We start from the raw sequence: 27,952 nt of genomic DNA, 5'->3' as shown, positions 1-27,952 counted from the left end.
AAAAAAAAAAAAAAAAAAAGAGGAAAACAAAGAGAAAAAAAAATTGAGACCATACCATTTGACCAAAAGGAATAAATTCAATAAAGTCGACCACTGGTACCCTTGTATATGCCAGTTGTGTTGACCTAGAGTTAGGTTATCGACCACTGGTTCCCTTGTATATGCCAGTGTGTTGATATTAGTCAGACTAGTATCTCAATCCATTAGGATAGGTTGATTTTGGCAGAGGCCTTCAGACAGATATGAGAAACTCCGTTCACTTAGTAAACATCAACACCATCTATGTTTTTCTCTATATCCATCTTCTTGATCTATCCATGTGATTAGTTTTGACTCCGGATATTGATGTCCATAGTGCGACTATCTGAGTAGAGATCTGTCACTTTATATGAATTTTAGTATGCTTGAGTACAAATTCGTGTACAACAATTGGAATTTCGCATCAGGGTACTTCTTCCTGTAGTCAATAAGTATGTCAACCACGGAGATTCTTTAGTGCCTTCCAAGGTTCTGCGTAGATAGCTAGGGTCTGGAGTAAAGGTTTTGTGGGTATATCTCTTGTAAGCCCTCCCGAGACTATAACTCGTCTACTAGGGACACCTAGGGGTTTAAAGGCTTATTGCATACGCTAAATGCAATCGACGATACCTGTGACAGTGAGTTAAAATTTTGTTTTCTATTTTAGTTTTGCTCGAGGACTAGCAAATAATAAGTTTGGGGGTATTTGATAGACACATTTTTGTGTCTAATTTGTCTCGATTCTATATAGTGATAGTTCTCATTCTTGTATTTATTTTGGTATTTTATCTCTTTGTAGGTGTTTTTGGAAAAATAAGCTTTTGCGGCGAAATTGGCTCAAAACGTGGCATTTGAACCTCCGTAGCAGACGTACCAGTGACATCCCAGAAATGCCTCGGAGGAACCCCGAGAAAAGTGTTGAAAACATCCCAGAAAAATTACTAAACGCACCCAAGGGACAAGTGTTATACGGACTCCAGAAGTCGGATAAGGGGCGACCACTGGATAAGGGGTAACCTTTCCCCTTCACGTTCAAAAACTGAAATTGGCGGGAAAAAATGGCAGCAACGAGCGAAACTTGGTTCGAATTTCTCGGCTGTTTTAGAGAGATTCAATCGCTGGAATTTGTTGGGCTGGACGTGATTAAGCATAACAGGCTTTGTATGGGCGCTGGAATGGAGTGAATTGGGCTAGAAATCGATTTGGAGCAAAACATAAGTTCAGTTATACACGGGACCCTATTGAGATTATTTTTAGAAGTTCTAGAGAGACTAAAGACCTAAAAATGTTTCCAAAGATACATATCTATCTAAGGAAGAGTTTGAGACAATCGGGAAAGCTCAGAAACGCGTGGAACGATTTAGAGAAAAGATTATTGCCGTAACTGCCAAGAAAAGAAATAAGAGATTTCGAGATGATTTTGGAGAGATTTAATCGCCCTTTTTGATATAAATAGATTGGTTGAGTCATATAGAAGGGGTGTCGAAAGTTTGGGAACCTTAGGAGATCCATAGAAGAAGAAATCAGAGTTTGATCAAAATATTTTTCTGCTGCTGAAGAACACGAAGAACAGACCCTCACTGACAGTCGTTCTTCAACAGTGACAACGACCAGCGGCTGACGGTCTTAAAACAACAGCGTAGCAGCACTTTTAATTTATCGTTCTTCTGTGACCCTTTCTGGCAGTCTTAAACTCACTGCTTTTGTACTATTTCATCTTTTAATCAACTTTTGGGCTATAAACATGTATTTTGAGCAATTGATTAATGTGAGGAGATAAACCCAAACACTGGGATAACGGAGAAAGCCCTATTTCACGCATGTGGTAATTCTAATAATTCTTTTATGACTATTTGCATTGATTTTTAATCGATTTATGATTTTTATTGAATGGGTATGATTTCGTTTGATGGTGTATGCTTGGTCTATGTATTTTTGATACATCATGCTTTTGACTTACAATCATTGCTTTTCAAAAATCTACTTTTTGGCAAAGAATAAGAGTCCATATTTTTAATATTTGATCTATAATTGATTGTAATTATTATTTGAATCACATGAATTGAATTTGGTGGAATCCCGAGTCTCAGTCTCTCTCGACATTGTGACAAACCTTTTGTATATATATTTTCTATTTTTATTTTAAGTCTAGAACCAAATCTTATCAAGTCCGAGTTGGACGAACTTTACTACCACTTTCAAAACTACATCAGGCAACACTTTTAAGATTTCATAACAACTTGCATATCGGAACTGATTTCTGTTGTCATGGAGCCCACTTTGTACGACATCTTTGATCAATCTCCAGCAGGGTTTCACCACTTCTCATGTTTAGAACATCTTCCCTTATTATACCAATATACTTGTTAACATTCTTAGAAATTATGGAGAACCGAGCATTCAACACCGAATGGAATCGCAAAATTGTGGAGAACCGAGCACTCCTTCAGTAAAATGCGTCCCCAAAATTGAATCGTCGGTAATGGGCCATCAACGATTGGATGATTAGTGAAGTGAACATAATTCCTGCAGATGCATTCATCTTCTAATGTGCTAAATTTGCGCTGTTGTGCAACTCTCCAACTATTTTCTCTTCTTATTTCATTTTGCACACTAGCTCGAAGTTCAACTTTTTTATTTTCGGCCGCATGTTGCTCTTCTATGAACTGAGCCATATACATATTTTGAGCCATTAAAAAATTTAAGAAAATAGGAAGAAGGTGTGAGTTAAAATGGAAGGGGAATTTGGTATTGTAGGAGGAAGATTTATGGTCATTGGATCAGATTCTACGTAGCGGTGTAGACTAGACCGGCGGGTCTTATAGAAGCCGTTAACGGTGTAAAAAAAACCAGACATTGTAGTCTTGACCGACCGCAGTCTCGACCGCTCGGTAGGAACATGACCGTGTTTGCTAAGTGGCAAGTTAGCCAGCTCCACAATGGGTGTAAAAATGGCAAACTTCAGAGTTTTCCATGCCCATAGAACCAGCGTAAGCATGATTAAAAGACTAATATGATAGCATGCTCTTCTTATTATAGATTTAGTGAGATGTTCAATCTAGGATCAAAGATGTGAAGATAGATTTACTTTTTCTGTCGATCAAATTAAATTTTGATGAAGGGTTTGGTCAGAGAACGATACTGTGTACTACAATGAGTGAGAAAAGAAAGAACAAATTATATCAGCATCATGAAATTGATTTAGAATATTTTTCACAATTACATCCTTATCATTTTTGGTTATCTTAATATAAACCCCCATAATGGTCTACATATTACACCGAACTGCTTATCACATCGAAGGAATTCATCATTCAAGACGTGTAAAGCCAGACTATCTAATGGGTATGATCAATATTGTACATACAGGAAAGAAATCGGAAATCCCGAGATACAACAACCGATTTTCAAAATCATCAAACCCAATGACTTAACCTCATTCCAGTTTCAGTTTCGTTAACAACTTCAAACTTTCAATCTGTCCTTGCTCCACTTAAGAAGGAGGTGATAAAAGGCCAGCGTTAAATTTGAAATGCGTAAGCTTAGATTTAACCAAGTCAGTACCTACAGATACTTTAAGTTCATCTCATAAAGCTTTATATATGCTATCCTACAAGAAATACAATGCTTGAAGTCCAACAAATAGAATGCCAATACAATCTGGTACCAAAATAGGTATATCTTGAAAAAAAGGAGGCCTGGTATTCAAACTCAGTCATATTCTTGATTAAGTAAGTCTAAAATGCTTTTTTACCCAGTTAGGTATAGTTTCCAGGTTGACCTGTAATCCAAATTCCAATAGCTACATATAGCTGACACCACAATTCCCAGCTATATCAAACTACGAATACAAATTGACTGATACAAAAAGAGTAACACTGTTAAGTAGGTGATGTTTAAAAAGTTTTGACATTGTAATTAGCCTTATAAGGGTTAATTCATATCATCATTTGTGTAATCTCTTAATTAGGTTACATTGGAGTTCGACAAACAATCAACAAATGGTAGACCAACATTATACTTTACTGAAGAGCCAAGCTACGAACAATGAGTTAGATCACTTTATCTGATCCTAGAGGATATCCAATCTCTCGTAGATCAAATTTTGACGGACTATTGGGATACCAACACCAATTAGGAGAGATTATTTGTTTTAGGAATTAGTTTATATTTCTTTACTTGCTTGTGTCTTGATCTTATGAGATTCTTTCAAACTATATTACACAGTTAGTCCAGTGTCTTTGCTCATACCTTTGTGGGTTTTGTACTTTAAGTTCTCTAATACTACTAATCTATTGACATCTGGTTTGATTATGTAATCACGTATCCTTCTATCTTTTCTTTACCAATGTCGAGATGAATTACTTTAGATTTGCACACACCCTTTACAAACCAGAAATCAAAGCATATCCTCCATTTGTATGTTGTTGTTCACTTGTTTATTTGTTGGGGATGTTGGGATACCAACACCAATTAGTTATCTTAGGAATTAGTTTGTATTTATTTACTTGCTTCTAAGTTATGTTATATACAAATACATAGTTTGTTCTAGGGTTTAATTCAATCAATGAAGCAATACTATTAATTGTTCATTTGTTATGCTTAATTTGGTGGCAAATCCACAACTCAACGGGTTAAGGTGGTTGATCGCCAATCGAAAGATCAATTTATCTATCTTTAGTAATAGGATCCTCTAGTTTCAGTGCCGGGTCCTAACACGGACAAATAGATAAAAAAAAACATGCAAAATATGACAAATTAAACTAAAAAATATATATCCTTAAAATTAAAGACATCTAACACGGGTACTACAACGACTGCAAGATAACTAAAATTTAGCATAAGAACAACAGTCGATTAAAAACAGTAAAATTCCATATAAAATTTGAGATAGGTACCTTTTTATGCCGTTTTTGCCATAATCTCTAAAACTTCACTGTGTTTGTCACGATTACACCGGCTCTGTGAATAGAATTACATATCATATTCAAGTACGTCCGCAAGATATCATTCATCTTCTCTGCAATAGTGTTCGAGAAAAATTATTCCAAAAACACGTACTCAAGGACCACAACGATCTAATTGATTCACCAAAACAATCACTCATATTTCCTAACCACCCCAGATATCATATACTTACAAAAAATACACTTGCAACAAACTATATCTTGAGGAGTAATTTTACCAAACAGTATGTTTGCACCCAAAACTCATTTGTATTCTACACTAATCCATGAGTTTAAAGGTCCCGATAGGAGGATCTCGAAATAGACAGACCAGTTGCGCATAAGGGAATCATGAGCACATAATAGCTGAAATCAGCTATATGTTCCTTCCGATATTGAATTGAGAATTATATCTAATATCGAAGGAAAAGTTCCCTGGTTGATCAACTGGCAGGAGGGATTTCATAAATGTAAATGTGAATGTATGTTATTGAGGATCAAATAAAGTTACACCAGAAACCAATTTTCAGGGGAATCAAATTACAAAGATGAAAGAGACAGTCATGGAAGATATATAGACGTAAACTTAGATGCATAGCATAAGAAGGTTACCTGAACTCTGAGAATCTCATACGATATCTCAAAATTTTAAATCCCAGGTTTGCTATATACTCAAACAATAACGAAGAATAAAAAGGCCGTAATTTTCTCTCAAGACCTCTTGCTCTTCTGAATTTTCATGATAATGGGTCTTGCTTAAGGTTACCAGTTTGCACCTATCTCTGATCATAACTTTTCACAGTGATGAAATTGCTTATAGAGGACAAAGAAATGGTTGATTGAATCTTCTTCAACTGCACATAGGCAACACATATTCTCTTGTACGCTAACTCCTCTTCTACTATGGTGTGTTTGGTTGTATAATTCACAATTCCAAAGGATACATAATTCCACGTGATTACAAATACCGAGAATCATGAAAATTCCTTGTGTGTTTGGTAGCTAAGTGAAAATTCCCGGAGTTCTTAGAATTTCCTTGTTTTAAATCCCATGTACAGTTTGGAAACTGTTTAGAAGGAGAAAATATGACTTTTAAGGTTAAATTTTTTTTTTGGTCCATAAATCCCTCCTAAGTTTCCCAGCAAATCTTAGAGGGGGAGGTAATGTTCAATATGGGGATTTTTTGGAATTATAAATCCTGAGGGAAACGTGAAGGAATTTGGACAACCAAACATATCAAGGAAACTGTATTTCCGCCATCCATATATTCCACCTTTAGAAAATTCTGCATCCAAACCCACCATAAGAATATTTATTATAGGAATCGAATTTTGAATTTCTATCCATACAAATAATTGATTATAACCTTTCATAAAATAATTTCATATTGAGGATGAATACTTACTACGGAGAAATAAATGGTTGACTAATTCTTATTCAAACTGCATATAGGAAGCACATCTTCTCTTATATGTTAAATCCTCTTCTATTAAGATTATCTATTATAGGAATCGCATTTTGAATTGATGTCCACACAAAGAACTGAACTTTAAGGGCACATGCTTAATCATACACTTTTATATGGAAAGAGGTATTGGTTTTGTATTTATAAGAGCTGAGCCAGTTATCGAAAAATTTAACTATCAACTACATTTGGAATTATCAAATTTTCACTATAGTTGAACAAGCACTTACCAACAACATTAGACCAACAATCTCTGTTACTTCCACTCAAATTGGACACCTTCTATATGCAATTTTCTACACACCACTACAAATCTGATTCTTAATGATAGCTTTCTTATTGTTAGAATCTGTATGATTTTGGGAATTGAATTTTCATTTTCAATCCATCTTCTCATTTGTACTACAAAATAATAATTGAGGATACATTGTCGATGTTAGTTGAAGACATTTCCTCGACTATGTGTTTCTGCTTTTGTATTCCTTTCCACAATCCCCTTCTTTGTGGTTTGGTAGGCTCTCTGACTCCACAAACCATCTTCCGAGCCTTCCATATTATTTTTAATAACCCTCTTATACAAATAATACTTTTCATTATGGGATCTCCATGTCCATTTCGCCATTAACGCGCTATATTTGAGTCTCAAACTCTTAATGATATGTATTTGTCTCTGTATCTTGGCGACTATTATTATAGAGGCAGAATTCAGAATAATAATAGACGAAAACTAGAAAACAGAACACACTTGAAACCAAATTCGAAGAAATATATCTTCTCTAGATTATGAACAAGAAAACTATTACAATTCTCTCTTTATTACGCTCACAATCTCTCTAAACAGTGGATCAACCTTAAACTGTTTTGCTAAGATTGCTTTTACAATAAATAATATTGCCTCGCAAACTTTTCTCTCTGATATAGGTGTGTTTGTATCACAAACCACACTCTAGATGTCTTAGCTATGAGTTAAACATCTCTATTTATAGCTTTAGCGGTTTCCCAAACCTCTTAGGAATCTAATTCCTTATCTAAGAATAATACATTTTCTAGGTATATTTCTTTATCTAGAAATAATTCCTTGTTTAGAAAGAATTCCTTGTCTAGGTATATTTCCTTATCTAGGAATATCACCTTATCTAGAAAGTATTTCCTTATCTAGGAATACTTCCTTACTTTGGTTTGGTTTCCCAAACCTTCTAGAAATATTTTCCTTATGTAGGAATACTGCCTTAAATCAGTAATCCCTCATAAATTACAATTATATCCTCAATCCGTCTTAAGGATCACTAGTTCCCGGAGAGATAAAGATACATATGTATCATGCGCCCCCCTTCAAGAACTTGAACTCCTGTGAAAGTTATATTTGGAAGTTAAGGAACCCAAGAGTTCCTTTCACCCTGCTGAACCATCTCTCTTTGCCGGAAACTTTACCTTGACGTCTAATTTTAAAAGTATCCATAACTCCTCTTCTTTTCTTAGTCAATGTTCAATCCATAATGCAATCTTGTTCGAGTGGTTCTTTTTCTTCTTCCTCGTTCTTTTCTTCAAAAACACCAGATGAAAACATAGTCTTTTTCTTTGTCTTCGACTTGGGTGTATAAGACTTCATGTCTGTCTGTAGCGCATCCACCTTCTCTTTCGTAGTTTGTGGTTCTCTTTTCTTAGGATCATCAACTGACTTTCCCATATTTGGTTCTCTTGTTCTTTAAACGTTTTCTTGCTTCTCGAGTAACTCACCAAGATGTTTGTAGAGAGATCTAGTGAAGACCATAAACCACAAGAATCTTCCCTAAAAGAAACGAACTTGCTCTGATACCAACTTGATACGTGTTGATCTCTGTACCTTGGCGAATATTATTATAGAGGAGGAATTCAGAATAATAAGAAACGAACTTGCTCTGATACCAACTTGATACGTGTTGATCTATGTACCTTGCTCTGATACCAACTTGATACGTGTTGATCTCTGTACCTTGGCGACTTAGCTATGAGCTAAACATCTCTATTTATACCTTTAACGGTTTCCTAAACCTCTTAGGAATCTAATTCCTTATCTAAGAATAATACCTTTTTTAGGTATATTTCTTTATCTAGGAATAATTCCTTTTCTAGAAAGAATTCCTTGTCTAGGTATATTTCCTTATCTAGGAATATTACCTTATGTAGGAAGTATTTCCTTATCTAAGAATACTTCTTTACTTTAGTTTGGTTTCCCAAACCTTCTAGGAATATTTTCCTTATGTAGGAATACTGCCTTAAATCAGTAATCCCTCATAAATTACAATTATATCCTCAATCCGTCTTGAGGATCACTAGTTCCTGGAGACATAAAGATACACATGTATCACTTAATAGCAATACCATCATACTCCTTTATTCTGCAAGTTCTCTTCCATGCCACCCATGAAATTTTCCTCTTATTTCTTATGGATCCCGTAGAAAATATCTCATTAATTGAGTTAATTTCTTCTTAATGGTAGCATGCATATGATATAAGGACATATAGTAAATTGTAAGTGAAGATAGTATATTCTTAATTAGAACTATTATAACTACCTTTGATAGTAATTTTTGCGCCATGGAGCCAGTCTTTTTTAAAACCTTTGTATAATATCTTCCCTATTGCAACCGAATTGTACCTATCACTAGTTGGCAGTCCAAGATATTTCAGAGATGGTACTTCTACTTGACAACCCAAAATGTTTGCTATATCTTGTAGTTTTATTTAAGCCCTAATACTAAATATTGCAAATTTTCTAATGTTAATTTGTAAACCATTAAAAAATTCATATACTTGCAATATGATAACTATATTTTTATATCATATTCTCTTCCATCTAGGAATGCTAATATATAATCGACAAATTGAAGGTGTGAAACTAACAGTTATTATTAATGGTAAAACCTTTAAACATGTGTAACTACACATCTCTATTCATCGGTTTTGTGAGAATTTAGGATACTATTATAAACATGAACGGTGAGAGGGACCCAACTTGATGCTTGCATTTTGAGGTTGGAATCTGCGTGATGATATACCGTTGATTAAAAGAGAGTGATGTGCGTAAGAGACGAGCCAAGATATCCACTTTCACCATTTATACCCAAAACCATATGCAGCTAAAACATGGTCAATTGTGCACCAAATCACATTGTAACACACCCGAAACACCTGATTTGATTCTTTCGTCCACCAAATTTCCAGCAATAAGAATTCAATCCAATATTTATTTCCCTTTCACAAATGCTCATTGATTTTCTAAATTAATTGATAGGTCACCGTCTTCGATCTTTCTGCAAATAACTTTGAAATTTTTTTAGGAATAAGACTTATGAATGAAACATTAACTCTCCATTTGATTTCTTCATATTCATAAAACTCTTGAATAACATCGAACACTTCTTTTCTTATTATTTCCCACGCTGCCTTTGTGAAAATTCATCAGGTACCCATATGGCCTCGGGGATTTGTTATCTTTGAAACCTTTTATTTTTGCAATAACTTCATCTTTAGCGATGCTTCTCTCCAGATCTTCTTCTTCTCAGAATTCTTGTTATTTCACCAAGTTGTGGCCTCCATGAATGTTTGTCTCGAAAAAGATCAATAAAAGAATATTGAAATTCTTGTTTTATATTTTGTTGACAGAAGTTATCCTTTCTGTTTATGACCAGCTTATGGATTGTATGTTTTCCGTTCTTCCCATTTGTTAAAGCATGAAAGTATCTAGTATTATCATCTCCCTCGGCATAATATTGAGCTTTTGCTCTAGATAAGGTTTTCCCTATTTCCCCCTCACAGTTTCTAAAGTCAACTCACTTTTTAGTTCTATTTTTTTCCTAGTTACCCCTTACAAAAGTTAAATTAACTCTGATTATGAATGTTACCACTTTTATTTCTCTTATTCTTCATTAGTCTTCCTTTTACATTAAACTGTCCAAAAAACATCAAATTGAAATCCTAGGTTAGATTTTTATTTAATTGTTATAGTACACATATACTTTATTTGACGATGATTAATAGGTAAAAAATTAATGTGGAAAATTATATTATTGAAAATCTATATAGAAAAATATCAAAATGATAATTGAACCATATTGAATCATTATATTAATTTTACTGAACTAATTTAGTAACCGAAATAAGTATTCAGCTTTTTCATTCCTAAGATAAGAAATAATACTTAATGTATTAAATACCTAAATAAAAGTGTTAATTAAATGATCAAAATATAATGGACGGAATAGAAAATGGATTGTCGGTTTGTGGAGATGGAGAAGAAGAACTGATTTTGAACTTAAGGTTTTTTAGTGTTTAATTGTTGAGGTGGAGTTTAGTTTATGGGTAAAAGAAAAAAATCAAGAGGGAGTATTTAGGATTTTCGAGAATTCATTTGGGTGGTAATAAAGATAATTTGGGATGAGAATTAATGGGAATGAGATCTAGGAAAATGGGTATGGGAAATAGGGAAAACCCGAGAAAATAGTTTCATCTGATAGTCAATACTGATATTCTTTGGTTATAGTTTAATCTCTACCCTCTCACTGAATTGATGTTGTTGTAAAGGTCCACATTCCTCTAGTAAATTCATTCAGTTTTGTCGCTAACTCCAACTTCATTTCTAACACTTTCCCACATATTTCTTTACTCCAACTTCTCAAGAAGTGCTTCAATTTTTGTAGTTTCTTACACAATATATAAGTTGGATTCCTTGCGAATACAATTGAGTGCCACCAATTTTTCATATAAGAACAAAAAATGGATGAGCTAACCAGTATGTTTCAAATTTTATCCAATTTAAAAGATTTTACCCTGCATCTTACAATTATTTCAGCAAACAACAATCGAGATTTTCCTGAATTTTTCTCAAATTGAGCACCAATATTTGTACTAGCTTCAATCAATGGATACACCGTATTTAAAATTTCTTTTCTTCTTTGTTCTCGCGAGGGTTTCACGGGAGAAGTAGTTCTGATTAGAAGTCTAGAGTTTTAGGAAAATAAATTGGTTAGAAGATGAAAGAAAAGGGGAGTGTTGCCTTTCTAGAATGACCAGTTCTCTACACGTGTTTTGTATTTTTTCACATTTTTGAAATTTTTCGAAGAGATATTTGATTGGATTAGTTAGCTGAATTCTTACCTGACCCGGTTTCTTGATCTATTCTGCTTTATCGAAAAAAAAATGAATTTGAAACTCCTTTGTTTCCGCACCAAAAAAATGCATCTCAATTGTTCGATAAATGCTTGAAAGGAATAAAAAGGTTTTTAATTTATATTTATTCTCCATTTCATGTAGAGGGGTGTTGTAAATGTTAAAATTTCACGTAGGGGGCGTTGTAAGTGTTAAAAACTTTAATAGAGACATGTGTCGGTGTTTTTGTGCTTGGATATCTTTCACGTACAAGTTGTTGTGAATGTTAACATTTCACTTGGAGGTTGTTGTAAGTATTAACAACATTTATTGAGATATATATGAGGTGTTTTCACTAGAATATCTTTCACTTATAGGTTGTTATGAATCGTTAAATGGTATTCAAACTCGTTCTAAGCATAAAATCACAACCAAAGTAGATTAAGTCTCTCCAAGGTCCTACTTTTTCGGGAAGCTTGGATCAATGAGTTCAGACTTGTAATTCTTCCAAACTCGACTTAATATGCGAACAAACTTACTACAGGATTAGAGTCTTGGTGATCATATATATTGCTACTGACATGACTTATATTTTATAATCAAAATTTTAGTACTATCATGTATTGATTTAGCAACACCAATAAAAGGAGAGCATCTACAGTCAAGGTGACAAGATTAGAACCTACAGACCTTTATGCCAATAAAAGATGTGTTGACCAGACTGTGCTACATCTCATCTCTAAACCTGCAAGAACTTAAGGAAATTAATCTCGTCTGGTGCTTAGAAGTGGATTTGAATCACTGACACAGGGATTCTCAGTCATTTGCTCTAACCAGTTAAGCTACCCAAGCCAGTTTATTTCCTAAAGTTTTCTTCGAGATCTTACAAGGAGTATGAAAAGGCGAGGGTACCCAAATATACCTCAAGCTAAAAAAATTCCTATCTATCAGTCCTTTCTCTGAAAGTGATTGTCTATGGACTGAGTCGAGACAATACAACTAATCGTTTCACACTTCGTGTGATCGTCTATGGATACGAGATCGAGACAATACAACAACGAAGTATGTTTACTTGATATAAAGGTTCGAACTTAACCAAACACAATAGGATTTCTTATCAAGTAAATAAGAATTAACTTTTGTGTAATTTACATTAATTATAATAAAACAATTATAATGCGGAAAATAAAAGTAAATGACACAACAAGATTTTGTTAAAGAGGAAACCGCAAATGCATAAAAATCCCGAGACCTAGTCCAGAATTGAATACTCTCAGGATTAAGCCGCTACACAGAATTACACTTAACTTCGTATAGTTGAGACCAAGTAACTAACCCTATAGTTCGCATAGATCCGTCTGTATTCCCACGCCTCCGACTTATGAATAAGTCACGTACTTGGAACAATCCGTTTGGTTCGTATTCCAAACAGTAAAGGAACAAGAAATGTGTTTGGTATCAACTCTATTCAACCAAGTGATATGAGTCGGACAAAGGATCTTCCGTTTATCTCAACATAAACTCCTTCGTCGGGTCTAGATATGTCTTATGTTCAATCACCCAAAGGTAATCGATTAAGATTAAGCCAACAACACCTTTAATCCGAAGAACTGTGTTGATGCCGATCTACTCAATTAATCAATCCAATCTACCACAAGGATAAACCGGTTATTAATTGGATCCTCTTTTACCCAAAAAAGTATTGTGCACACCAAAGATTATAAAACCCAAGTCAGATCTTCAATATCTTCTTTGTTTTCAAATCTTCTTAAATCTTCAATAAAAACCTGCACACAATCACTTGAATCTCTTGTGATCAATCACGCACAGAAAGAAGTCTGTTAACAATGGATTATCACAAGATCGTCTTTAGAACTAACAACAGTCTAAAGATACCTATCGAAACTCTGAACTAGTTTGAGTGAATCTTATATCAGAAGAGAAGATTCTCAAGAATAAACAAACTAGGTGCAATAAGATTTCAACCACCGTTAGTCAATCAAATCAATCGAAAACAATGATAAACCGCAATTATCTAGTTTCCCACCAACGGGTCGCGCTAGAGCTTCTCAATCCCAAAGAAGACTTTAAAACGAGCGACCGTAAGAGATTTCACCTAATTAGATTACTCTCCTCTCCGATAGGCGGCTACACCAGTAACAAAGACAAAATAGGAAGTCTGTTGTTACGAAGGATTAGTTTGCTAGAAAGGCAAACTTTGTGTATTTATAGACAAGGAAGTTTGGACACCAAGGAATTTCCAAAACCGAAAATATTCTCAAGATATTCATAAATGCACAGATTCGGTTTTCATAATTCCTGGAAATGATCTGTCCAAAAATAACAATCGAAATCTCTCGGAAAATCTAATTAGTAAACGCACATTAATAATTCTGTAATTTCACTACAAAGATAAATTAATAACCTTAATTAAAAGATTCTTAACTTACTTATATTTTGATCCTGGGATACTCTTCCCTTAGCCGTTAAGGAATATCTTTGAACATTTATAGAAATAAACATTCACAGCACGTGTTCAAAGTTTGTCGACATCTTTACTTTGTAAGTTCTCTTTCACACTTACAACCTTGAAACCGATTTGCCACATCAAGTTTAGAATTGGTTCATCTGACTTTCAAGAACTATGTGATTGATCAAACCAACATTCAATCACAATCATGGGTTTACGGTTCTACCAAAACAAGTTTCGGTTCTACCTCCATGTGAGTACTACGCATAGTCACACTAGCTTCCCAAAGATTCGGTTGACTAGGTACTAGGATCGGTTCCCCACATATATATGGTATTTGACTTATATGTGTTGCACATGTCCATAGGATCGGTTCCCCTTTCTGCTATAAACCTTGCTGCACCCTATACAAGGATCGGTTCCCCTTGATGTATTGCACCCCTTAGAAGGATCGGTTCCCTTTCCCTTACTAGGATCGGTTCCCTTTCCCCAAGGCAGACATAATCCGATCATACCACAGGTGATTACTTAAGATTTGTTTTACTAATAAAAGTTATACCAATAGAAAAGTCAGGACTTTGTGAATAATTCTGCCAAGAGCACAACAAGTTGTGAGTGGTTATACTCTATCACACATATATTGGTTGGTCATAAGATATGCAATGAATAACAAAACCAATAACTCCTGGAATTTCCTTTTCGGTCCACAAAAAAGTTTATGAACTTACTTCCTTAGAACACATGTAAACATCATTCCCTAGGATGAAATCCTCACCTCATACCCATACATAATCACAATAGTATTCGAATGATTATGACGACGTCTTATCTACAAAGTTTAATGGTTAAGCAATAAACCTCGTATTGTATTCATTAATACTATGTCTATCTAGAGTTCATATATGCTTCGCAGTTATGTTTTCAATATGCACGACTTGAAAGATACGTTAGGGAATGAAACAGTTCAAGTCAAATATCACTAACCTCAAGTGGAAGGATGATTGTTGTCGTTGTAGCTCCTTGCTTCTTCACATCTTCAAGACTTCGCAATACTTGTAATGTCTCATATCCTAATGCTTTCAAGCTAACCTATACGAAGTTTAACTCTAGTACATAATCAAGCGACTCTTAACATGAGTTTTGATTCACTAAAATATGACAACCAAACTTGACATACCAACGCTTGGTGGGTTCAACCGAGCAATGTTCTAACAATCTACCCCTTTTTCAATTTTAGTGAAAAAACTCTTACATCATATGTATAAACAAATTACAAGAATTCATTACACTCCACTTGATTCCCGATTCAATAGTACAGTAAAACTGCTTATATTCAATCCTTGAAAATGCCATTGTTGACATTATAATAACAAAGATAATACTCCCCCTAAGGAAGATAGGTAGATATTCAATCCGCACGTATTTTTTATACTAATCAATATGACATGTTACTCCCCCTTAGTCTGTGCTTTCACTCTTTCGTTAGATAAAACATTCAAGTACCAATGTTCTTTTCCTTAGTAATACCAATTAATATAAAATAAATGTCAGTATTACTTGTTTACTCCATATATTTCTCCCCATTTTTGTCACAAAAATGACAAAGAAACGAAAAAATAAAGGACAACACGAAAAGAATCTTACAAATCCCAGAATAGACTTGCAAACCTGTAGAGTTAGGCACGAGGGTTCCACACATCACGTTCTGGTAACCAATATCAAAACTGAAACTACAAGTAGTCTTATTTTGATATGTTACCAAGGAAACAATTGCCCGAAACAATTTTTCCCATTTAGTTTAGAAAACCAAAAAACAACTAATCACATTAGTCCCTTTGCTAAACCGATTGTTCAAAAACAACCGCTTAATTCGATAAGACCAAAATAAAGATAAACTCCATTTTTCTCATCAGGTTCTAATTATCCATAAACTTAGACCTTTCAATTTTAAACAAACCAAATACTAGGTTAGTTAACTAGCATTTCCTTGTTTAGGCATTCGATTAGACTTGAATAACCGAAACCTCACTTCGATAAGACAAACTAAGATCAGAATTAACTTAGTTTCTTATCCGGAATCGAATTGGACTAAAAAACTCATCCCGTACACATATTATTTCGTTAAGCCGTAAATAATTCATACAAACCAACATAAATCAACTTGCTTAATTATTCACCTCAACCGGAAGCAATTGAAACAACATAGACATTAAAAGTACCGCAATTGCACCGTAATTTTGTAAGCCTAAACCATTGAAACTATACAAAAGCAACATAACAATAGTTTTTCTTAACCGAAACCAATTGAATCACACACACATCAATTGTACCGAAATTTTGTAAGCCTAAACGATTGATATCACACAATAAAGCAAGATAACAATAGTTTTTCTTAACATAAACCAATTGAAACACACATCCACATACACATCATGGAATAAATATCAATTGAACCTAAATTTTGTTAAGCAAAAGTACCAGATATATATAATATAAACTCAGCCTTTTCTTAAACGGGAAAACAATTAACTAACAAGATTGTTACCTCAAATTTCGCATCCACTTCTCCAATATGATAGCATCTTCGTCCAGGGAGAATTGATATCGAAATATCACCACGTTGTCATCCTTATGCATAAACAAAAGAATAACAACACACCTCAACCTTTACCAGAGAAAGGTTGAAAACCGGTTTTAACAATTGCAAGCAAAAGTTGAAAACCGTCGAAACACATACGCGTTTATGCTAAACCAAAACCGATTCAACATATTGTGACTTTTTCACATACTGTTTATATTAGAACCCCTCATAATCCTTTGATAAATCCTACCTACTAGGGCTAGAAGTTAATCCCGCTAAATCAAAAAGTCACCCAAACTATGAGGGTTCCACACGGTACTAATGTACCTTGATAATTCCTATGGATTTCCTTAGATTTTCAAAAGTTGCTCTATCTAAGGGTTTAGTAAGAATATCAGCTAGTTGACGCTCAGATGGAACGTACTCCAATTTGATAACACCATTCTCATACAATTCTCTAATAAAATGATATCTAATGTCTATATGTTTAGTACGAGAATGTTCAACAAGATTCTCAGTCAAGCGAATAGCACTTGAGTTATCACAAAAGATGTTCATAGTTCGAATATTTCTTCCATAGTCGATGAGCATCTGTTTCATCCATAATAGTTGGGTACAACATGTACCAGCAACAATGTATTCTGCTTCACAGGTTGATAAAGACTGTGAATTTTGTTTCTTGCTATGCCAAGCAACAAGATTTTGACCAACATAAAAGCAACCACCTGAGGTGTTTTTTCGATCTTCTACACACCCTTCCAAATCAGCATCTGAATAGGCAACAAGATTATTGTTTGTATCCATAGAGTATGATGGACCATAATCTACAGTACCACCAACATATCTTATGATACGTTTTACAGCCTTAAGATGTGATTCTCTAGGATTTGCTTGAATCTGGCGCAACATCCCAAACTGAAAGCAATGTTTGGCCTTGTTGCAGTTAAGTACAGCAAGCTTCCGATCATGGATCTATAGAGTTTCTGATCAACATATTTTTCTCCTGGATTGGATTGAAGTTTTCCAGTAGTTTTCATTGGGGTTGCCATAGGAGTTGACTTGTTTAGTTCGAATTTCTCAACAAGGTTCCTTGGATATTTTTCTTGAGATGGAAGAATATTGTCTTTTTGTTGTTGTATTTGCAAACCAAGAAAATATGACAATTCTCCAACATTACTCATTTCGAGTTCTCCACTCATAAGATTAGAAATTCATCTGTTAGAGTTTTTGAGGTGGATCCATATATGATATTGTCTACATATATTTGAGCTATAAGGACATGGTTGCCGCACCACTTGGTAAAAAGAGTTTTATCAGCACCACCTCTAGAGAATCCTTTTTGAAGTAAAAAGGATGTCAATTTGTCATACCAAGATCGTGGAGCTTGTTTTAGACCATACAGGGCCTTCTTAAATTTAATGACATGATCTGGGAACAATGGGTCTTCAAACCCTTTCGGTTGAGCTACGAATACTTCTTCTTTTAAATCTCTGTTTAAGAATGCAGACTTGATATCCATTTGAAATAATTTAATCTTAAGATAGCAGGCATAAGCAAGTAAAAGTCTAATAGATTCCAAACGAGCAACAGGAGCAAAAGTTTCATTAAAATCAATACCTTCAATTTAGGAATATCCTTGAGCAACAAGTTTGGCTTCGTTTCTGACAATTTTTCCGAATTCGTCTGATTTGTTTTTGTAGATCCATTCTGTTCCAACAATGTTGACCCCAGCTGGTTTTGGAACAAGTTCCCACACTTCTTGCCTTTTAAACTGATTGAGTTCCTCATGCATAGAGTTGACCCAAGCAGGTTCACTAAGTGCTTTCTCAATATTCTTTGGTTTTATTGACGACAGAAAACATGAATAGTGACAGACATTCTGAAGTTCTCTTCGGTTCATAACCCTTGCATTGGCATCTCCAATAATGTCTTCAGTAGAGTGTCTTTGATGTACCCACTTAGCAGGTTTTTTAACACTATAGTAAACATCATTAGGTTGTTCAAAAATACTTTCATTATCATCTTTGTCATCAATGTCACTAATTAGAGGAACCACGGATGGTTCTTCTACAGTCTGTTTTTCTTTAATAACAGTTTCATAGGGAGGAAGCTCTATTGCAGTGTGGATGTCTTGACAAAAGTCACTAATGTCATCGATAACAACATTAATAGATTCCATCATGACCTTGGTTCTGATATGTATACCCGGAAGGCACGGCTATCAGAGGCATAACCAAGAAAAATTCCTTCATCACTTTTGGAATCAAATTTTCCCCTATGTTCCCTATCCTTGAGAATATAACATTTGCTTACGAAAACCCTTAAGTAGCTCAGATTGGGTTTCCTTCCATATCATAGTTCATATGGAGTGTTCAGAGTTTTGGATCTTAAGTAAACTCTGTTTATTAGATAACAGGCTGTAAAAACAGCTTCCCCACAGAAACTTAATAGTAGGTTTTTATTGTGAAGCATTACTCTTGCCATTTCTTGAATATTTCTATTCTTTCTCTCAGTTACACCATTCGATTGGGGTGTGATGGGAGCAAAGAATTGTTGGGTAATCCCTAGTTCATTACAGTATTCATATAATTTCGTATCCTTGAATTATGTACCACGATCGCTTTTTTTTTAAGCTTGCGACCTTGTTCATTCTGCATCCTGTTCACAATAATTTTGAATTCCTCAAGAGTGTCATTCTTGTTTTTATAGAAAAGAAACCCATGTGAACCGAGTGTAATCATCTACCATTACTAAGGAATACTTATTACTTCCAACGGAAGCTTGTTGGATTGGACCAAACAGATCCATATGAATAAGATCTAGAGGAGCACGAGTGGCTATGTCTGGAGAAGATTTGTATGGAATTTTTTCTTGCTTACCTTTTTGGCATGCTCCACAAACACCTTCTACTTTAGTGTTGATTTTTGGGACACCTTTGACAAGTTCACGATTAATGAGCTTTCCTAGCATGCGGTAGTTGATATGACCAAACCGTTCATGCCACAAATGGGTTGACTCGACCTTAGTCAAGTTACAATACAGATTGGACTGTATATCAAGAAGGTAACAATTATTCATACTTCTACGTCCTCGAAAACTTATTTTTCCGGACTTGTCTTCAATATCACAGCCTTTCATATTGAAGATAACTTTGTTACCTTTATCACAAATTTGACTTACATACAAAAGATTTGCTTTCATAACCTTAACGTAAACAACATCATGAATTTCAGGAATACCAGGAAGTTTGATTGTACCTTTCTTGCTAATAAGACAGCTGCTTCCATCTCCGAATGTTACCGACCCTCCCTTATAGTCTTCAGTCCTTGTGAACCAGGAGAGATCAACTGTCATATGTCTACTACAACCACTATCGAGGAACCACTGGAATGGTGAAGTTGTTTTTAAAGCAAAGGCTCCCAGACATTGTTCACCAGGTTTAAGAAGGATTGTTAAGATCTTATGAAGATTCATAACGCGATTAATCATAAGTTTTGTTAAACAAATTTTCTGACATAAATGAATCCATCCTTCTTGAAGGAAATTCCTGGATTGTTTCTTCTTAGTCTGTTTACAACATCTAGATGTCGAAATTGAACAGTTTAAAGGATCCTTGGAACCATCTAAAGTTTTTGCCAGTTTTTTATCACTCATGATATTACTGATTACATCAGCTAGCGACTGGTTTTGTTCAATCACGTTGTCTAAGATCTTGACAAGACCTGTGGAGTATTCTCCAGAGTCTTGTGAAAGATCTTATGAAAATCTTGTGACATTAATTGAATCGGACATTAGATTCATTTCTTGTAGGTCGGATGCACCAACACAAATTGTTAGATCTTTTCGTGTTTGCCTGCTCTGACACCAATTGAAAAGGCGAGGGTACCCAAATATACATCAAGCTAAAACTTTTCCTACCTATAAGTCCTTTCTCCAAATTTCTCCAAAAGTGATTTTTTATGGACTGAGTCGAGACAATACAACTAATCGGTTCACACTTCGTGTGATCGTCTATGGATACGAGATCGAGATAATACAACAACGAAGTATGTTTACTTGATATAAAGGTTCGGACTTAACCAAACACAATAGGATCGCTTATCAAGTAAATAGGAATTAACGTTTGTGTAATTTACTTTAACGATAATAAAACAATTATAATGCGGAAAATAAAAGTAAATGACACAGCAAGATTTTGTTAACGAGGAAACCGCAAATGCAGAAAAACCCCAAGACCTAGTCCAGAATTGAATACTCTCAGGATTAAGCCACTACACAAAATTACACTTAACTTCGTATAGTTGAGACCAAGTAACTAACCTTATAGTTCACCTAGTTCCGTTTGTATTCCCACGCCTCCGACTTATGAATAAGTCATGTACTTGGAACAATCTCTTTGGTTCGTATTCCAAACAGTAAAGGAACAAGAAATCTGTTTGGTATCAACTCTATTCAACCAAGTGATATGAGTCGGACAAAGGCTCTTCCGTTTATCTCAACATAAACTCCTTCGTCGGGTCTAGATCTATCTTATGTTCAATCACCCAAAGGTAATCGATTAAGATTAAGCCAACAACACCTTTAATCCGAAGAACCTTGTTGATGCCGATATACTCAATTAATCGATCCAATCTACCACAAGGATAAACCGATTATAATTGGATCCTCTTTTACCCAAACAAGTATTGTGCACACCAAAGATTATAAAACCCAAGTCAGATCTTCAATATCTTCTTTGTCTTCAAATCTTCTTAAATCTTCAATAAAAACCTGCACACAATCACTTGAATCTCTTGTCATCAATCACACACAGAACGAAGTCTGTTGACAATGGATTATCACAAGATCGTCTTTAGAACTAACAACAGTCTAAAGATCCATGTCGAAACTCTGAACTAGTTTGAGTGAATCTTATATCAGAAGAGAAGATTCTCAAGAATAAACAAACTAGGTGCAATCAGATTTCAACCACCGTTAGTCAATCAAATCAATCGAAATAAAAGATAAACCGCAATTATCTAGTTTCCCACCAACGGGTCGCGCTAGAGCTTCTCAATCCCAAAGAAGACTTTAAAACGAGCGGTCGTAAGAGATCTCACCTAATTAGATCACTCTGCTCTCCGATAGGCGTCTACACCAGTAACAAAGACAAAAGAGGAAGTTTGTTGTTACGAAGGATTAGTTTGCTAGAAAGGCAAACTTCGTGTATTTATAGACAAGGAAGTTTGGACACCAAGGAATTTCCAAAACCGAAAATATTCTCAAGATATTCATAAATGCACAGATTCGGTTTTCATAATTCCTGGAAATGCTCTGTCCAAAATTAACAATCGAAATCTCTCGGAAAAAATCTAATTAGTAAATGCACATTACTAATTCTGTAATTTCCCTACAAAGATAAATTAATAACCTTAATTAAAATATTCTTAACTTACTTATGTTTCGATCTTGGGATTCTCTTCCCCTAGCCGTTAAGGAATATCTTTGAACAATTATAGAAATAAACATTCACAGCACGTGTTCAAAGTTTGTCGACATCTTTACTTTGTAAGTTCTCTTTCACACTTACAATCTTGAAACCGATTTTCCACACTTTCAAACAAGTTCAGAATTGGTTCATCTGACTTTCAAGAACTATATGATTGATCAAACCAACATTTAATCACAATCACGGGTTTACGGTTCTACCAAAACAAGTTTCGGTTCTACCTCCATGTGGGTACTACGCATAGTCACACTAGCTTCCCAAAGATTCGGTTGACTAGGTATTAGGATCGGTTCCCCACATATATATGGTATCTAACTTATATGTGTTGCACATGTCCATAGGATCGGTTCCCCTTTCTGCTATAACCCTTGCTGCACCCTACACAAGGATCGGTTCCCCTTGATGTATTGCACCCCTTACAAGGATCGGTTCCCTTTCCCTTACTAGGATCGGTTCCCTTTCCCCTTGAAGTTCACCTAACCTACCGATTATGGAGTTGCCCCAAAATTGAAATTTGAAAAAATCTCAAAATTTTCGAATTTGGGAACTACCATACAATCGGAAGGTATGTAGTTATTACCATGTCTCCCGATTATGGAGTTGCCCCAAAATTGAAATTTGAAAAAATCTCAAAATTTTTGAATTTGGAAACTACCATACAATCGGAAGGTTATGAAGTTCACCTAACCTACCGATTTTAAAACCCCAGGTTAATCGGTAGAAAAGGATAAAATATTGTGTCCGATTATAAGACTATTTAGGTTCAAAAGAACAGTAAAAATGAAACCATAATCGGTAGTAATATGATGTTCATTTGCTACAGATTATAGACGGTTGCCCTAAATTCGTTTTCCTCTGCAAAACACAAATAAAATTAAGTTTTCTATTTCAATAATCGGTAGATATTATATATTATTGGGCTATCGATTATGTCAATATCCCATTCTTACATAAACTTGTAATCGGTAGACAAAAACTTTACAGTTAATTACCGATTATGAAGAGATATAAGTATTTTCAAGCTATTTTGTCTTTTGGAATCGCACCACCGAATTTAAAATTAAATGTTGCCCTTGTTAAATTGTACTACTTAACTAGCTTCTCCGTGGTCCCTTCTTATTTATCAAATTGATGGATATTCCATGGTACCACTACCTCGCCCAATGGCCAATACTGGTTAACGTCCCGGAACGGGCATCACCGTTTTTAAAGCAAGAGGGCCAATTAGCTTTTCTGTATTGCATTGCATAGGGCTACCCTGGCTTCCTGGCATTGAATCCTTGACCCAAGTGTTATTAAATCTCTGTTGTATGAAGGGAGGAGTCACTTACCCCCAAATAACAACTACTATTATGTTTGTTTTTAGAAAGAGATTCTTCGTCCTAAATTTAGAAACGATCTTTAATTAGTACTCCTATTTTTTTTATCATTTTGTGTCATTGTCATTGAACTAGTAGCTTGATTAAGAACACTGCATATTTAGAGAATATTTCCTCCACAGTTTAAATTATATATACACGAAACACAGTAGGATGTTAATTTAGTGATGAAGTTGGAGCAATTAGAATGTACCTAAGCAGGTGAGCAAAAAGAACGTACCTATTGGTGGTTTGTATGATTATTTTAAAGAGCAGCTCAACACTTTCAAATCCGATTTTGCCTTTTCCAAAATTATATAAATGTAAAGTCAGATTTTTATACTTTCTGATTTTGAATCATTTGAATACTAATCAGAGTGATGTTGCTTCAAAAAAGAAAATTAGAGTGGAGTTTGCAATTTGGTCCATTGGCATAAGAACTCATTTGATATTTGCTAGACGAGAATAGTGAAATGAAAACTGAAATATTGAACAGTTTAATCAAACAAACAGCTTTCATAGCTCAGTTGGTTAGAGCACCCGTTTAGTAAGCGGGAGGTCTTGAGTTCAACTCTCAATGAAAGCATTTTCAATTTTTTGAATATGGTTCTTTTATCATTTTTTTGATGGAAAATGAACTGATGGGTTTACATTTTTCACTTACAAAATCTAGCTTAAATGTTCCCAGGTGTGGTTATCTCACCCTTGGAACAGAAAAAAAAAAATCTTCTACATTTTTACACTTTACTGATACTTCCATTTACAGTAGTTTTCTCGGGATTTCTTTCAAGTTGCTTATAGTTTTGGGTACAACATTGTCCTTCAGCATCAAAGCTTGCATGAACACTGTAAAAGACATAGAAAAGAACGACGACCCCCGAAAAGATCCCAAATCTGATATAAGACTGTCCATCTTGACAACCCAGCAAGAAAACGTTCAAGAAGATGGAAATACAAGGAATCCATGGCATCAGAGGAACACTCCAATACTCAGGTTTACGGGTTTGAGGAACAAGCATGTTAAAAGCTAGTAAAATCCCAACCAAGATACCCATACAAGTACCAAGTATGACTGACTTTGTCTTCCCTGGTGAAGCAAATTGCCAAAGGAAAGTGAATAAAATGGCAATGAAGGAAAAGGAGAAAAGGAACGAAAATGTCGGCCACGGATTTGTCGTTCCAATCGAAACATATCGTCGATATATTACTGCATTGGCTACCATGTAGAAGACAAATAGTGTACCGATCGATACTAGATTTAGGAGGACATTGAGGTCCGTAAACAGGGATATCACTGCTGTCAAAAGCCCTGCAAAATGATATCACATTAAAAAAATATATTATCTTAATAAAACATAAATAAAATCCAATTGAAAAAAGAAACAAAACGCAATCAAAATTTAAAGGAAATTTTATTCGTTAGATTGAATTCTTCATAGAAACTTTCGACAATCACATGCAAATTCCAGAGATATTTAATCAAACATTCAATCATAGTATAACCAATTTATATAGAAAGTGGCAATATTATTTACACATGTTAATTTAATAATACGGGTCACAGCTCACTAGGATTTCCTTCGATCAGTGACTAATCCAAAAAAATATTCAATCAGTAATCCTGCGGTTCCCAGAAGAAAGTGAAAGTAACAAAAGGTGGGGCCCAAGCGTAACGGCCTTAGCTTACCTGGACAAAGGATGTGGGGAACTACGGTACGCTTACGTTAGATAAAGCAAAGATAAAGTGTAAAAGAGGCGTACGGAGTGTTTTTCGTAAACTTCATCTTACCTAGAAAAGCCGAAGCGTTGACAGGAGTTGACGTTTTAGGGTGGACCCTCGCAAACCAAGATGGGACAATATTAGATCGCCCGATTACACATAGGTAACGAGCTTGGCCCAACATCGATACCATCAAAGATGTTAATATACCAAAACTAGCCCCACCACCTATTACATTTGAAACCCATCCCCAGCCGTCTGATCCTTTGAATGCTGATGAAAATGGTGCTTCGGTATCTATCTGCACATTTCACATCAAAACAATAATAAGGATTTCCTTCTACAATTGTATGACTAAGGGTAAAATTGTCTTTTGCATTGACCCCCATATATCATACGACTGTAACCGTTCTGGAAAATTAAATGTTTTTTGAAACCTAGCTAGGATTAGCCTGCTTATGTAGTGTAGGTTATAAGAAGAGATAACATAGACATTAATGGCGTTTTCTTCCTTTTTCTTCTAAAGTGGAGAAGGAAGATAGAAAGTAGGGTTGTTTAGTTACTTACTGCATCATAAGGAACAAGTTTAGACATTGATGCAGCCATCAAACAGTAAAGTATGGTGACAAGAAAGACAGAACCAGAAACACCAACTGGGATGTCTTTTATTGGGTTTCTAACTTCTTCAGCCATTGTTGAAACAGCATCATAACCGATATAACTTAGATAAACCATTGCTGCTCCATTAAAAACTCCTGATATTCCGTACGGGAAAAACCCACTTGGGTTTTTATCCGGATTCGCTGGTTCTGTAAAATTCTTTGAATCTCCTTTCCAAAATCCCATCACTATAATAAATCCTATAAACAGTATGTGCAAAGCTGTCAACACCGTATTCATCACTGAACTTTCTCTTGTACTGTAACAAAAAAAAAACAAAACAAACAGAGTAAGTTTCAAGTTGAATAAATTCTCTGAATTCTTTCAGGAAATTGTTGAAACCCAAGTATTGCATGAACTACCTTTGACAAATGATGAGTGAAATGATCAAAATGACGGCAACAGCGATGAAATCAAGTTGATTAAACCCATCAGGAAGTCCAGAAACAGTTATTCTCCATTTCTCTGTTGCAGATATCCCAAAAGTTGCTCCTAAATAGGCAGTAAAGCTTCTAGCGACGGCAGCATTAGAAAAAACATACTCCATCACTAAATTTGCACCAGTTAAAAACGCTGCGAATTCCCCTGTAATAAAAACCCCCAAACCCAAAAAAAAAATCACTAAAAACGGCAGAATATATAAATGAAAAAAAGAAAAAAGAAAATTGAAATAAAAATGTGCATACCGAAGGTGATTCTGAGATAACTGAAAGCACCGCCAGCAACAGGCATATCAACAGCAAATTCCGTATAACAAAAAGCAGAGACAAGAGCACAAAGACCAGCAATGGCATAAGAAATAATAACGGCAGGACCAGCATAAAGTCTAGTCGCTCTACCGGTAGTAACAAAAACACCAGCACCGACCATACCACCAATTCCAAACCCAACCAAATCATACCATCTTAAACTTTTATGCATGTCTGAGCCGGATCGTGCTTTAACTCGGCTCATCTCCTCAAATGTCGTTGTTACCGAACCGGCTCTTCGGTGTAATCTTTTAGGGATCTCAATTATTGCTTTCCCATATGATCTCAAACTTGAAAACGATGATGGTGTTGACGATGATCCATGGCTTTCTCCCATCTCTATCTTTTTTTCTTCCCTCAGTCTCTCTATCTAACACGATTTTAAAGAAGAATGGAATGGAACAGAAGAAAATAAGAGAGAGAAGTGACGATGAGTGTGACTTTGTATAAAAAGTAACGGTGGAGGTGTGGTACCTCATATAACGGAGGTGACGTGGATTTGGGAGATTTCCACGGTAATTGTTTTAGGTAATTCATTCATTAAATTCTTTTTTTTTTCCCTCGTTAATATCTAAATTGCCAATTATTGTCATGGTTTATATCATTGTATCTAAAAGACTAAATCCCGTTTTGATGATGAAATCAGGCGTACTTCCTCGAGATTTGCCACTTGTGGTAACTAAATGTGGATCACATTATCCATTTCAACTTAAATATTAGGAAAGACGTGTAAATCATTAATTGTAATTAACGAGTGAACACATAAATCACGAAGTCATACACGTGTTCATAAACAATATTCGCATACATTCTAATTCTAAAATTGTACGTCGAATGCGTAAAGGGGATGATTATATCGATTCGTCGACTCAAAGCCTTCGAGCTTGTCATTGTCTAGTCGAATATTATCATAAATAATGTTCGTATAAAGGAATAAACAGAGAATCAAGTATAAATGTAAAGCACATGAAGTTCAACGCTGAATGTAAAGTGATGACATGTAAATAAGACAAAGATTTACGTGGTTCGGCACTAAGGCCTACATCCACGGGGCTGGTGTTTCACTATGTATTGAATGATTACAGAGATAGTCGGATGACTTTAGAGTATACATAGGTCTGCGGAAGTAGGGGGATTACTTACTCTTCCTATTTCTCTCTCCTATATTCTCCTATAATTTCTCTGGATTGGTCGACCCCTTCTCTCTTAGTGGAGAGGGGTATTTATAGGGTTGGAACGTGGGTCCTACTTCCGAGGTGCCGTTGTAATCTTATCTTCTTGTGCTTTGTGCCCATTACGCAGAGGTCTTCGGCATATGCTGCGACCTGAGCTTGAATACGAAGGGTTATCCTCGCCTCTTCAACGAGCT

The 27,952-nt window shown here is 35.2% G+C and overlaps 1 protein-coding gene and 1 non-coding gene across 2 annotated transcripts; one reads left to right on the top strand and one right to left on the bottom strand.

Moving 5' to 3' along the window:
- The first annotated feature begins 23,966 nt into the window (after nt 1-23,966).
- Nucleotides 23,967-24,040, top strand: TRNAT-AGU. Its single transcript has one exon. It is a non-coding gene; the product is annotated as a tRNA-Thr (tRNA).
- A 25-nt stretch (nt 24,041-24,065) lies between these two features.
- Nucleotides 24,066-27,012, bottom strand: LOC113323880 (cationic amino acid transporter 7, chloroplastic-like). The gene is made up of 5 exons (XM_026572227.1): nt 26,521-27,012; nt 26,197-26,419; nt 25,742-26,093; nt 25,244-25,475; nt 24,066-24,763 (listed from the first exon to the last, which is right to left on the bottom strand). Exons 1-5 carry the CDS (start codon nt 26,918-26,920, stop codon nt 24,192-24,194), a joined length of 1,779 nt encoding a protein of 592 aa, XP_026428012.1. The 5' UTR covers nt 26,921-27,012; the 3' UTR covers nt 24,066-24,191.
- Nucleotides 27,013-27,952: the final 940 nt, after the last annotated feature.

Source organism: Papaver somniferum, chromosome 11 (genome assembly GCF_003573695.1).
Source record: "Papaver somniferum cultivar HN1 chromosome 11, ASM357369v1, whole genome shotgun sequence".
Classification (NCBI taxonomy): Eukaryota; Viridiplantae; Streptophyta; class Magnoliopsida; order Ranunculales; family Papaveraceae; genus Papaver; species Papaver somniferum.
This window is presented reverse-complemented; position numbering and strand designations above follow the sequence as displayed.

Coding starts and splice junctions, on each gene's coding strand:
- LOC113323880 (XM_026572227.1), bottom strand. CDS start 26,920: ATGGGAGAAAGCCATGGATCATCGTCAACACCATCATCGTTTTCAAGT. Junction 26,420..26,520: donor TTATCTCAGAATCACCTTCG/GTATGCACATTT, acceptor TTTTTATTACAG/GGGAATTCGCAGCGTTTTTA. Junction 25,476..25,741: donor AACTTGTTCCTTATGATGCA/GTAAGTAACTAA, acceptor TGAAATGTGCAG/ATAGATACCGAAGCACCATT.